The sequence below is a fragment of the Electrona antarctica genome, assembly GCF_951216825.1.
Source record: "Electrona antarctica genome assembly, chromosome: 11".
NCBI lineage: Eukaryota > Metazoa > Chordata > Actinopteri > Myctophiformes > Myctophidae > Electrona > Electrona antarctica.
Window position 1 is genome coordinate 32626919 of NC_136792.1, and position 15301 is coordinate 32642219.

The following is a 15301-nucleotide window of genomic DNA, read 5'->3' on the forward strand; positions in this document are numbered from 1 at the left end:
TGCGTGTGTGCGTGTGTGCATGTACTTGTATTACTATACTTGTGGGGGCCGTTAAGTCCCCACATGTATAGTAGAATTTGAGACATTGACTTGGGAGTACCATTTTCCTGCTCCTTATAATAAACATTGTTGTTTTATGGTTAAAGATTTGTATAGATGGCTTTACACATTTGGAAGAGATTCAAGTCTGAGGTTAGGTTTAGGTATTTAGAGGTTTGGTTAAGGGCTTACGGTTGGTTATGGCTGAATTATATATGGTACTTTGTTGCGTTCCGGTGTAAACTGCCGATCTACAAGCTCACAACAAGTTGCAGCCTAACGCGTCGCTGGATCTGCTATTTTTTAGCTGTTTTCAGCTATTTTTGATGCTGTCCTACAACGTTGATGTCTCCACAAGTATAGCAATGTGTGAGGTGACAGGAGGACAGAGTCTGAGGGCTCACAGTCTCTCTCCCTCGGGGGGCATTTAAGGCAGTTTAAGAGCAATTTGGGGAAATTAAGGCACAGGGAAAGATACACATGCCTGCGTTTAGATGGGACGTGATCCCTTATGCATGCGCACCCACACACATAGACACGCACGCATGCACAGACGTGCACGCATGTGCTTACAGATCACAGAATGGAAATGGTTATGAAACCTTCTGGTACTTAAGGTCTTAGCCAATGGCTTCCTTAGAGAGGGTCTTTTCCCGCAATTTTCATGTCCAAAACATTGCCAACCCCCCCCCCCCCCCCCCCCCTCCCCCCCGCGCACGCACACGCACACGCACACACACACACACACACACACACACACACACACACACACACACACGCTGAAGAATAACACTATCATATGAAGATTGAGTGATGTGAATACAATTATACATATCGGCAGACACACACACACACACACACACACACACACACCCACACACACACACACACACACACACACACACACACACACACACACACACAAACACACACACAGACAACGACTCCCGAAGCCACACTCACAAACACACTGTTTGGTTGGAACGCACAGTCATGTCTTTCATCACATCGGAGCCGTTCGGAAAAGAATGGCTCCAATTTCTGGGAAATGCCTCTGCTAAGACCTCCTAGTGATGGTTGGGGAGTGCGTCCTGTGTTTTGGACTCAAAACAAAAGCACGCACGGACGCACACGGACACGCGCACGGACACACACACACACACACACACACACACACACACACACACACACACACACACACACACTGTTGGCCGGACACCTTGTATCTCCAAGATTTTACTAGGAATTGTAGTTTGTTAATATTTTTATTGGTTAAATATTTATAAAACCCACACCCGTGCACTTTCAACCAGATTTTTTTCCCCAATATAAAAAATAAAATTGGCATTTATGAAAACAATATAATAATGAAGACCGCAAAGATGTACAGGCACACACGCACGCACGCACGCACGCACGTCGCACGCACGCACGCACGCACGCACGCACGCACGTCGCACGCACGCACGCACGCACGCACGCACGCACGCACGCAAGGAGACACATATTATACTGTACGTGCATGACTACTTGAGCAGATCGGCTTCCAATACTGGTGTTAAAACAATGGTGTGATTGGAGCTGACAGGCCAAATTGTTCCTTGTCTCAGAGGAAGGGTGTGTGTGTGTGTGTGTGTGTGTGTGTGTGTGTGTGTGTGTGTGTGTGTGTGTGTGTGTGTGTGTGTGTGTGTGTGTGTGTGTGTGTGTGTGTGTGTGTGTGTGTGTGTGTGACTGAGTGCGTGTGTGTAATTTGTGACTCATAGAAGCTACTATTTGTGTGAGTAAGCTCCCCCTTGGAGGGGTCACTGCCTCTACTTGGAACGGCCTCTGTCCTCACTTGGAGGGGTCCCTGTCTTTATACCACTGTGATGTTTTGGAAAACATCGGTCGGTAATCAAACACAACAGCTCTGAGCTTGTCTCCAAGGTCCCTTCCATGTTTTTAGCAAGCTTCTTATGTTTTTTTCGAGCTAACAAGAACTAGTCAGTTCTTGTTTCTCTATCTTTTATTAAGGGGCCAAGCACGTAGTGCTAATAATTGTCCCTTCTTAATTAAGACCCTACCTTTTACTATTATTCTTCCGCTGATTTTCGGTGCAATGGTAGAGTCATGGAAAACGGTCAAGAAGTGAAACTGTCTTTCATCAAAGGGTGGTGCTATAGCACTCAATAGAAAAATGCAAACTTTGAACAGGGATATAGCTCATGGACCGTTTGGCCTGCATCCATGAAGGTCAAGGGTATGATCCCTGTCCCCGAGGGGTTGATACTATAAGGGGTTGATACTATAAGGTCTCAGAGGCACTAGTTGCCCGACACGCAAGTACAGGTCCTGTTCTACTTGACCAAAGGTCATGCCCATTGGCCTGGAAAGTAAATTGTCCATTATAAAATTATTCAATTTTATTTTTTGGGGGTGGCGGATAAAAGATCCAATCAATGTTTATGCCAAATACTTACATAGCTATAGGACTATGGGTTTGTAACACTTGTTATTTTATATTTTTAAGTGTAGCAACAGTGAAAATGGCACAATATAGGTACTTGCCCAGTCGGTCAACCTGAAAGCAAACTTAGTGTCAATGCCTGGCATTCTTGTCACCTTGCTCTCCTGCGTGCTGGATGACCACCTCAGATCTGGCCATATCCCCTGTAGGAATTATATATGGTCTTTATTATTATATAAGGCTTTATGCTTTTCAGCTGACTGTTGGGTGCGTAGAGTGGACGCCTGTTAAAGACAAGGTCACTAGTTCGATTCCAGGCTCCGGCTAAACCAACTGGCCAGGAATAGTGATGAAAAGCTAAACGATAGCCTAGAATAGTATAATTATTTCTGTTCTGTGGATGATGCAGAGAAATTGACAATCATACAAGTAACATAACTATAACACATTTATATTTATTTATTTATGTAGTGTAATCTTTTTTTCTCACGTAACGCTCCACGCAGATACAGCACTGGAACAATGGAACGGAGAACCAGAAGAAAGCAGCCAAAAATAATTCTACAACCAAGTTTTTACTACTGAGGAGCCATTCAATTTTAAAGACACAGGCCAGGGAAGAGATGATCGTAGATATAGTCAGGTTGAGGTAAAAGAACTCTGAGGCTATCGTCCCACCAGCTCTGAGAATCAGCTACAGAACGTAGCTGTTGATGGGGAGACCCAGGATGAGTTTGATAGAGTTAGCAGTTAGTGGCGCCAGGTCTGTGTTGAAGGGGGTGGAGGAGTTCTAACTCTCGCTCTGGACAAATTGGCTTTAAAGGTAGATTCAGTGATTTCACTTCATTCAAATATCACTTTTTGTTTTGTTTTGTTTTGTTGTGATAATCCTCCCTACTATAGAGTGTGCTGACCATATAAAGGAGTTCCTCCCTGTCCCCAGTTAACAGTTTCAGGGCCTTAAATTGATTGATCAAACGATATGCCCTGCTTATTACGCGTTTCCCGCTATTTGTTTTATGTGTCTAAATCGCCGAATTTTAATAATAAAAAAGAAAGTCAGTCGTTCCGCGGAGAAGGCTGGAGAGGGCTTCATGTTATGACGAAGAAACCGGAAATCGATACTTATGCTGGGCTGCTAGGGCTTCTGGGAAATTGAGTCCAATGCAAGCGGACAGAGGTTTTGTATGACTACAACAGCCTCCCAGCCCCCTTTCTGCTTTGCAAGATGGCGGGTGGTGCGATCGTCCAAAAACAAACTAAGGTACGGATCTGGACCGGATTTTCACAGATCAAAAGCCCAAAGGTAATAAAACAATCCAGGCAGCGTAGGAATTTTGATTATAATGCGGGAAACACGGAATAAGCAGTAGAACTGTTAACACTCTAATTGCCCGGTGGAGATGGGTGGAGGTGGGTGAAAAACACACCTTTTTCACCCTGGCACTGTTAAACAGGAGGTCGGTAGATTGTGCAAATCACCTCTTGACCCCCAAATTGCAGTGTGCTGCTGCTGATTAACAAACAACATACCCCTTACTGTATCTCCTCCCATACCAGTGGCAGAGTCCTCAAAATAACAAACGTACGGAAAAACACCACACCTCTCGCAATATTGTGAATTAACCTGTTGGCTGTACACCTGTGCTGTGACCCGACACCAATCAGCCTGCCCCATAATAATACTGTAGGCGCAGAATGCATCTAAAACGAGACGCAAATGTTAAGTAATTTGTTTACTTAAATCCTTTAGGCAAACTTTAAACTTTTTGAACCACTCTATGAAAACAAGTCATTAAATTCTCCCTACGTGCTTCAATGCGGTTTACCTGCAGTAGGAAACTGATGGCAGAGCTGACAGTGGTTATTTATCACTCCCGTTCGGCCTTGGAAACAAGGCAGAGATTTACTGGAATGAACCCAGTTCTGTAAGGCTTGTTTTTCTAGTGGTGGAAAACGTATTCAAATGTTATACTTAAGTAAAGGTATCAATACTGCGATGTGGAAATACTCTGTTACAAGTAAAAGTCGGTAATTCTAAATTTACTTGAGTAATGTATTGATTTCAAAATGTACTTCAAGTTCCAAAAGTAGAAAGTGCTCATTATGCAGACTGTCCCGTTTCACAAGGTTTCGAATGTGTACTATGTATTAAAACAAATATTTTGAAAATAGCTTATAGATCGGCTATTTTCAAATGGCCGAATTGTAGGGCTGAAGTGGTAGTAGTACTATATGTTTTGTAATAATTATCAAAATCTACAAAGTATAACTAGTAACTAAAGTTGACAAATAATTGCAGTGGAATAAATGTACAATATTTGCCTTTGAGATGTACTAGAGTAGAAGTAAACATACTGAACATTGGAAATACTCCAGTAAAGTAAAAGGTTATATTTTCCCCACCGATGATGAATTGATATGTCCTCTTTACAAGGGCAGTCCTGTAATCACAGGTGTGCTGTTCTGTCCAATTTGCTATCAATCAATCACAGGTGTGCTACTGTTCTGTCCAATTGGCTATCAATCTATCACAGTTTATGTGTGGACCAGGACACAGAAAACTCTTTGAACACCTCCACCTCCTCTTTTTTTTGTTATGAACATTTTTACAGGCTTACTACATAACTAAGCACTTAGCTTGTCAATAATGTAGGTGTTGTTATGTTACATGAACTGCCATTAACACAATCTGCCCCACCTGTTACTGTAAACAGAAACGCAGTGCAGTTGCCAGAGATATGGGACCATTTTGTTTTAATCTGAAAAAATAAAAAATAAATAAAATAATAATGGTGGTGTGGGGATGATAACGAGAGGAGAGGAGTGGTGAAGGTGTCCTTATTGTGCTTTGGTCTCACATTGGTCGCCATTACCGAATCATGAATCACAATACTATTGTATTCCATGAAGGGTTCTTAAATAATAGATTACGATAAAAAGTTGGTTTTCCAGAACTTTCCAGCAATTCAAAGCAGTGTTTTAATAGTGACACACATTGTGTGTCACAGCTGGATAAACACATGCTGTTGGTTAATTGAGCAATTGATTTTTCCATCATAAAGCATTCTCCAAATAGCAGAGATGAAGGGAAATGTCTTTGGGGACATTGCCTCATGTTGTGTCAGTTCTGAAGTGGCACACGCACGCACGCACGCACGCACGCACGCACGCACGGGATTCTAAATGTACTTGGTACCAATAGTAGAACGTGCTCATTATTCAGTTATCGAATATATAAAATCTATTGAAAATAGCAGATGCGAAGCATTGTGAGCTTGTAGATCGGCTATTTTCTAATGGCCAATTGTGTAGGACTGAAGTGGTTAATGTATGTTTGCATTTGAAATGTAGTGGAGTAAAGTAAATAATAATAATAAATACATTTTACTTAAGTACAGTTCTTGAGTAAATGTACTTAGTTTCTTTACACCAATGACCACATGTTCGCTCCAAAGTGGAGATTGCAGGACAGGGAACTGTAAATCACTCTGCATATTTAGTACCTCATATACAGTACAATATAAATTGGCCTTTCAATCACAACATGCAGCCAGGCAGCCAGCCTTGAAGCTGCAGGGGAGAGTTCAGCAGTGAACAGGAACACATGCACTATCAAATCTATGAATTAACTCTTGAGAGTATGAAGATTCATGCACCGTAATCCAAATTAACACTCTGGATATTACTGTGTACAGGTTTTGTGTATATGTGTGAATTACTGTGAACATTAGATTGTTCTTTAGGCTCATAGGCCTGGACTTGGACAAATGTTGATTTAGATGATCTCTTGAGACTGTCCTATATCTCTGACCCACACAAAATAGTTCAGATAATAAGAAAAAGCACTTTAATGAGAGATTAAATGGAACCACATGTTGAGTTGGCGATGTAAGCACATACAGTACATGTACATGCGCACAAGGCAGCTGTATGTTATATTGGCTCAAATGTGCTATGGCATATTACCAGATAATAGATAATAGTGCCTATAGATTTGCAAGCTAAACAAATGAGATGACAGATTTGAGGCTGCTTGTGGGAAAGGGAATATACATAACTTAAGATATTAGCTCTGTTAAATTACTATTAAGTCAAATGTCAACCTGGAGCACATCTCAGAGGGATTAGGTTAATGGAAGAAGTGTGTGTGTGTGTGTGTGTGTGTGTGTGTGTGTGTGTGTGTGTGTGTGTGTGTGTGTGTGTGTGTGTGTGTGTGTGTGTGTGTGTGTGTGTGTGTGTGTGTGTGTGTGTGTGTGTGTGTGTGTGTGTGTGTGTGCGCGTGCGTGTCCTCCACTATAATTCTCCTCTTCTCTTCCTCTCCTGGTTGTGAATTGTACAGAAGATGCTATGTATTAAGCCCTAAATCACTTAAAGCCTCTTGACAAAACACAGTTACTGCTAATGACTTTCAAGAAAGAATCTCAAACAACTTCAAAGACAAAGCTGGGACCAGAGAGGAATTTAACATGCTGTTATTCTATGGACAAAACCATTCCTATCCATAAAACATTTTGTATTGGAGCAGCTATTTCCTTAACATTTATTTTTGGAATTAATCACTTTTTTATCTCTGTATAAACTTTCTTGGACTCATTATGTTCTCCACCATAAAAGTGTGTGCGTGTGCGTGTGCATGTGCGTGTGCGTGTGCGTGTGTATGTGTGCGTGCGCGTGCACGTGCGCGTGCGCGTGTGTGCGTGTGCGTGTGTGTGTGTGTGTGTGAGTGTCATTGCTTTCTGGCTAACTTATGAGCAAGTGTTCATGTGCGTGCTTGTCTGTGTATTTGAGATGTCATCCTACTGTAAGCCATATATTAGATCTGTCGTCCCCAAGTGCTTCATTGGGCAGAATACAACCAAGGCCAGAGAGTGATGTCACTTGGGAAATGTGGACTCCAACGGTCGGTTTCAGTTAGTATTTTGCGAGCACCCACTAACAGCCAAGTCCATGTGTTTGCACTTATTACAGTTTGTCACGATTTTGCAAGAATCACATTGTGTCACTGCAGCTATTCGGGAGTAGGGACGGAAATGAGTGTGTAATTATGTTTTGTAGTGGTCATCCCTACCTCAACCTCCAGCGACACCCAGAACTGTGACTGTGACTGTCTCCTTCCTTCCTGTCATCTGGTCTCCCATTCATTCAGCAACATTTGGTTGCCTTTGATGTTCGCACTAAGAAAATATTAAAAATATTGCTGCATGCTGCAGCTGAACGGCGTCCAAGGACAAAGCTGATAAAGATGACGAAGAAAATGAAAAATTATTTGGTTTTTCACACTGATATTTGTACTCGCAACTCTACATGTAGTGAGGGAGTATCACTGCTGTTACATTTATCACAAAATATCTTAAATGCTGGTGCATTTTAATGTGCAACACAATGTTATGCCACTAAATTGTAATTGACACAAGCCTTAGATAATCTATCTATAGATAAGCAAAGATATTTCAGGCTTTAAAGGGCTTTAATACAATATGCCATAATCTGCAAGATAGACACATTGGTTTAATGTACAGTATAGTGCAAATAGTATAGGCACACTGTCTTAATGAGATCAAAGAGGTATGTCAAATCACCGAGACATGCAATAGTATAGTTACTAGTTAGTATCGGTACCCTGCATACACCCGTTCCAAACTATTCAGCTACATTTAGCAGAGAAGAAGAAAAAGGAGGAGGAAGAGAAGAACGAGAAGACTAGTCCTGACAAATACAAAGGGGTATTCTAAAAAGAGAATGAACAGAATTGTTATATTTCTTTTTTTTCTTTCATTTCTTTCTTTTTTTCTTCTCCTGCTGTATCCTTACATCAATATCCTTCCGAATTCTCTCTCACTTTACTCCTCTCTCCCTTCACTCTACACTACAGTCACTTGCTATATGGCATGAACCCTAGTCAGCAAACAGCCAACAACAGGGTAAACGCTCTCTCAGGTCCCTTAACCAGAATCATATGCGTAGCTCGTTGGCAGAGGTTGGCCTCTCAGTGCTAAACAGCATGTTTCCACATCTGAGTTTAACCTTCTCCACGGTCTTTTACCTGTCTGCCTTTCTGCCATTGCTCTTCATTTGACTACCACTGCACACAGTCTACGGCACTGGTTTTCAAAGTGCCTGTATTGCCTGCAAACTAGCCTCTATAACGCGTGTTATCACTCTGTAAACATTTATTTGTCAAATATAAGGTTTAACCACCAAGCCCTGTTTCATGCTTTGTGATGCCTTGTGAGCTCAGTGGCCTGGTAGTGTCTTCCCTGAGACTGGAAGGATGGGGTTTACTGACCAAAGACAATAACAAAATAATGGTATACCCAATGCCTCCTTGCTTGGACCTTAGCATCAAGGGTTGGATTGGGGGAAGTTCCTGTGACATACTAGCACCAACTTGTATAAAGATCTGTAGGCAAACATGAGATAGGCTTCTGACCTACAGTATCATATGGGCCAAATGGCTCCATATCCATTGGTACCTACGGCTAGTTACCTTTTACCTGTGAACTTGTAAATCTCTATTTTCTGTGAAAAAGAAGGGAGATTAACTAGGAACTCTATACTTTTTTAGGGTACAGGATTTGCATTTGTATTATGAAACGAGTGCACTAAAGGTGCTGATGTAGTACATTCAAAACAATTTTATGTTGTCACAAAATCCCAAGGTCTCACGGCACCAGTGGTTTGGCAACCACTGGTCTGTGGTTGTAGCTTCAGGCTTTAAACTCCATGGTCTACTCACTTTACTTTCTAGACCTCATTGCACTGCAATTTATATGACATCAGACTCTGGGTTTCTCTATCCCCTTTGCCCCGGTGTCCTCTCCAGAATCATGCACGGACCTCCTTGGTGTACCTGGTGTCACTCCTGGGGAGCATGGAGCACAGCTTCCACCACACTCTGCTGCTGGAGATCAGAGCCCTGACAGACCGCTACCCGACCTTACTGGGAGGCTGTGCTAAAGACATCTACAGGATGAGTAACTCCTTCACAGCAATAGCCAGGCTCCTGGGGAGGAGACTGGAAGAGAGTACTAACATACACTGCAGGTTAGTACAGATTCACAGACAGTGGTGGAACAAAGTATTCTGATTTGTTTTTTTTACAAATCTGAAAGCCTGGGACTACAGTTATGCACAGAGCCTATATGGCCACAAGACATTTGCTCTCTAGCGCCCACGTTTTGTTTTCATGGGTTAATAATGGAGGGCAAGCCGACTGCAGTGGATCAGGGGTATAGAGTTGACGTAGAGCAGCCAGATGGGAATGGTGAAGTTCCCAGTTCGATCCCGGGCTCCCCCAGAGTTAGTGTCGAGGTGTCCTTGAGCAAGATGCTGAGCCCCTAATTGCTTCAGAAGAGCAGGCTTGCATGGTTTCCTCCGTCATCGGTGTATGAATGTGTGTGCGAATGGGTGAATGTAATCTATCTATCAATCTATCAATCTATGTAAAGCCATTTGGATAAAAGCGCTTAAATGCACCATTTACCAAGCCTCTGCTTATGGCTGCTGATAAGCATACAACATGTATGCAGTTAGGGGCAGAAGAAATGCACCATTTAAGAATAACTGTAATAAAACTGAAATAGTCATTGCATCATGGAGGAGCTCCCAGGTCAAAATGGCAAATTTATGCCTCGTGCAGGCATGTGTGCAATGACGTTTCATGGCTGTACAATACAGTAGGTCATACTGCTGAAAGATTTAATTTTGCTTGGTATAGCGTCCCTCTTTTGCCAATGGGAATAACATTTGGATTTTGACATGACCCTCTAACCTCTACCATTCTGCCAAGTTTTGTAAAAAACGGTGATGATCAATACAATAGGGTGCCTGCCTACGCACTTCGTGCTTGGCCCCCTAAATAAAACCATGGCAATTTATCATTATTATCACCACAAATCAGGCACATTTCAAATTGTCTGTTCCTCAGCCCACTGTGTCACCAACAACTGCCAAAATAATCTGTCACGTTAACAGTGCTGTCAACTAGTTTAATGAGCGAAGTTCAGAGAAAATCCAAATATACAGTGACAAAAACACCCCAAAGAATCAGAATCAGAATCAGAATCAAACTTTATTGTCACATCACATTACAAGTAACATGGGTGAAATTCTTGTTTGTGCAGGCTCATCTTTGCAGTTAAAGGAGTGGGGAGCTATAAATAGACGATCCAAAATAGTCTGAATAGCGTTAAGTTAACTTATATAACTGACCTTTAACCCCTCTGTTTGCAGCGGTCATATGCATGTTTTTGAGATGATTTCTCATAATGGTTTGAATCCGGTATGTCCAGTAAACTGTGATCATGCCGGACATTCTGGCTGTCCGTTTTTAGATCCCAACGTGACCTCTGGGATACACACACACACACGCACATGATTAACGTATGCAGCGATTCTAAAGAACCACCACATGTTACGACACTATGGCCGGAGATAAAACTGTGATTATACTGTAGGTCAGCTCTGTAGTTCAAAGATTCTCCATAAACAGCCGGCCAGAACTGTATTCCAGTTATTCATATGGTTCAACTTAAAGCCTTAAAACCAAAATCCATATAAAGCCCAAACATACAGCATGGCGTTCGTAATTTTAAACCACTCTGGATTTATTGCAATACTATAATGTTTATAGACCATTAAAACTGAAAGAAAATGGCCTATAGGCTATCAGATTTGTAGCCATGGGAACCCACACATGCCAAAACAAATGATCAGTTTCGTATTATTAATATTTTTCATCCAACTACTCGAGGTGCTTTACAGTATGTGCACATGCCCACATGGGGGCATGTGTCCACATGGAAGTACTGTTAAGTACAATTCTGAGGTACTTTTACTTTACTTGAGTATTTCCATTTTTCTTTATTCTCAGAGGCACATTTGTAAAAGATAATCTTAATAACTCCACTTCAATTATTTGACAGCTTTAGTTACTAGTTGCTCTGTGGAATTTGATTATTATATTATAATATAGTATAATAATCAAATGTATAAAATATTATTTTACACTTCTGCTATTCGAAATAGCAGATCAATGTGACACATTGTCAGCTTGTACAGCTTGTACTGACTATTTTCAAAACAGTTTTGACACATTTTTAGTACTTATAGCACAGTATATTTTGATGCCCCTTGAATACAGGCCTCTTACTTGTTACAGAGTATTTATTCATTGTGGTATTTCTAATTCTACTTGAGTAAAACATCTGAGTACTTCTTCCAGCATTGGACACATGCATGTGTGTGTGTGTATTCATTCTGTCTTTGTGGGTGTCGCGGTGTGTGTTTATACTGTATTGTGTATATGGACCGGGATTCAGCTGGTTGGCGTATGGGAATGGCACGCACAGTCCCATCCAAACCAGAACATTGTGTGCAAAGACAAGACAAGTGGCTTCCAGAGGCTTTGCTTGTGGTCTTTGTGGAAGAACCATAGAGATAGGGAGGGGGAGAGGGGAGGCAGCACAGGGAGAGGACTAGATACTGTAGGACAAATGGCAAGATTTGTTTTGATAAGTGGATAAATGGAAGAGTGAAGACAGAAGTGAAAGATGAAACTATGGTGATGAGGATTGATTGGAGAGTCTGAGAGGAACTGAGAAGATGACGTAAGATGACGTAAATGTACATTGTAAAATGCCAAGTGGGACAAAAGTTTGAAAAGAAAGTTAAATAAAACCGAAAATGAACAATACAAACCAAATTACGTATGTCAAATCATCTTTTGGTTTCTCCACCATCATATCTGATTTCATGTAGGTTATTTCATGTAAAACACCAACATAAAAAAAACGAAATAAAGTAAAGCGAATTAATATTTCATATATATTTCAAACCTATTATAACTCTGGACAGTCTGGAGTAGGCCTACTGTCATTTAACTCTGTTACATTTGTAATTGTAACCACGTGAATACATTTTAAATGTTTCACGTACACAGTAAAATGGTCATTTCTAAATGTAACATTTAGAAATGACCATTTCACTGTGTACGTATGTTACAGTCAGGTTATGTACAGTATCATATTCGAAAAGATAATAAAATCAATTAAATTATGACGCGGTGACTTTATATGCTGTCACCTTGCACAACAGCTGATGTCTGGGTTTGGCGTAACTATATGCAATAAACAAATACCAAACGACTCGCCCCTTTACCAACTCGCCCGGGCGTATAGTCGGCGGAACTGCGTGACCTGGTATAAAGTAACCTAAGTAAATTATGCTTAAACGATTAAACCTAACCTTATTCCTAAGCTTAACCTCAGTAAAACTATGCCTAAACCTAACCCTATACCTAAACTTAACCCCAGTAAAACTATGCCTAACCCTAAACTTATTTCTAACCTTATTCTCAGTAAAACAAAATAAAGAATATAAGAACCGTTGGACCGAGTGGTCGGCGTGAGGTCGGCAGAAAAATTGAGGGGCGAGATGGTTTAGGGGCGACCGTACCTGATACCCAATAAACAATGGTAATTTTAACTTATTGTCCAATGCTGGTGTGATGAGAACCTAATGTAGGACAACTAACACAATAGACAATGACCCATCAAGGACTGACTGGGGAACAAGACACATGAGGGGTGATTACGAAATGAGATACAGCTGGGACAGACATGAACAGAACTATATGGAAACTTCGCCAGGGAACACAATACACATAGATATAGGCCTACATGACCGAGACAACATATAAGGCAAGTGTAAAACTGGACCTGTAAGTTTACAGTTTATTTTACTTTCTAAAGGCCTGACGAATAACATTGCCGGTGACTATTTTGCATACAATCTATTCGTATAAATGTATGTGTTCTGAAACAACAACCTTGTTCCACTGCATAATATTCACGTTCTGTGTGAATGCACTCATGAAAAAAAAAAGAAAACAGTTTGAAAAATAATTATTTTCGGGTGAATTAATCACATGAAGAAACCTGATGACCTGATGGAAATGTGCCAAATGCACTAATTTATTTCACATGGTCTGTGCTTATAATTTGCTTGACTTTTCAACCTCTAGCACTACAAATGACTATAAAGAAAGAGGGAGAGAAAGTTAGGTCAAGTGAAGTGAGAAAGATCAGTTAAGCCAGGTTCACAATGTTTGGTGCAGGGAAAGCCTAGGGACCCTTGATGAGGCTCCCAGCTAAATTATTCTACAAATGCCTCCTAAATCAGTAGTTCTCAAACCTTTTCATGCAAGATTCTTCATTAAATGTTCAGAAATAGCAGCTGTATGGTAAGCTTGCAGCTTGTATGTCTGCTATTTTTGAATATCCAATGCAAAACAAAATCTAAAATGATACAGATGCTTTCCCACTAGTTTTTTACATCATTTTTGGGTCCCTGACATGAAAATCACTTCTGTAGAACACAGACAACTACTGTACCAACGGAAGAGGGGGAGAGAGTGAGGCCAAGTGAAGTGAGAAAGATCAGTTAATCACTGAAAGATGGAAGCTATACCGGGGATGCGGAAATAAGGCAGAATAAGAAATAGGCAGCAGAACACACAATAAAACCCTCAGTATTCATTTATCCATTTGTATCTGGCTACATTTTGACCAAAGGAACACTGTGGATTTCACTGTGCAGTGACGGGAATAGAAAGTGAGAGGAATGTTACACAGAGAGAGAGAGAGAGAGAGAGAGAGAGAGAGAGAGACATTTTGTACAGTACATTAATCCATCCAAATATGCAATGGTCCGTCCAACTTTATCTGATCTCATGTGTCCATGGGCCACGTTCCAAACCTCCACCACTTGTGTGTGTGCGTGCGTGCGTGTGTCCATGCATGCGTGTGTGTGCGCGTGTGCGTGCGTGCGCGCGTGCGTGTGTGCATGCGTGTGTGTGCGTACTGCTAGTCTGCTATACACAGTAATATCCTTAGTGTTAATTAAAGAGTAAAAATGCTTGGTTGCATATTTACACATTTCTTCCAGGGTTGAGGAGGACATGGCGTGCTCCCCGTCTCCCTGCACTGCCGGGGGTCTCAGCGGGGTCTCGGAGCAGAGGCTGCAGGTGAAGATCCAGGCCTTTGAGGAGAAGATGGGGGAGGAGGTGGGAGAGGAGGAGCAGGTGGACGAGGAGGAGTCGCCCGCCCCCCAGAGGAGGTACAGCCTGGGACAGGCCGCCAGGGACGAGCGGAGGGAGATGAGATTCAACAGGTGAGTGAGTCATGTCATGCAGAGTGGGATGGGATGGCGGTGGCTCAGGGGTAGAGTGGCCAGATGGGAACCGCAAGGTTGCCAGTTCGAACCCGGGCTCCCCCAGAGTTAGTGTTGAAGTGTACCTGAGCAAGACACTGAACCCCTAATTGCTCCCGAAGTGCAGGTTGGTGCCTTGCATGGTTTACTCTGTCATCGGTGTATGAATGTGTGTGAATGGGTGAATGTAATGCACAATCTATGTAAAGCGGCTTGGATAAAGGCACTATATACCAGTGTGACTAGATGATGTTCAACAGTTCAACAGGTGAGTCAGTATGTCATGCAGTGACTAGATGAAGGATTCCATTAAAGACTGACACTGTATACTGTTTATCATGTGTGGGAATGATTCATGGCATAAGAAAAAGCATTGTATTTGATATTAGAGGGGATCTGTTTAGTATTTACAGTATGTATGTATGTATGTATGACATGTGTGTGCGTGCACTCATACCGCAATACACTATCATCAAATCACAAGGCCATGTAATGTAACTTCATAACTAGCACAATATCTGATATATGGCACAATTTGGTGGTAACATACAGTATGGACACTTCTGTTCCAGAAATAGAGAGTGCATATTCAACTATTCATGG

The 15301-nt window shown here is 41.7% G+C and overlaps 1 protein-coding gene across 1 annotated transcript in view; it reads left to right on the forward strand.

The window, feature by feature from the left end:
* veph1 (ventricular zone expressed PH domain-containing 1) overlaps positions 1 to 15301 on the forward strand; it is a 143889-nt gene that overhangs the window by 68148 nt on the left and 60440 nt on the right. Inside the window, exons 8-9 of the mRNA XM_079513815.1 lie at positions 9312 to 9532; positions 14435 to 14659. Of these exons, the coding sequence (XP_079369941.1) occupies positions 9312 to 9532; positions 14435 to 14659 (446 nt within the window). The remainder of the gene's footprint in view (positions 1 to 9311; positions 9533 to 14434; positions 14660 to 15301) is intronic.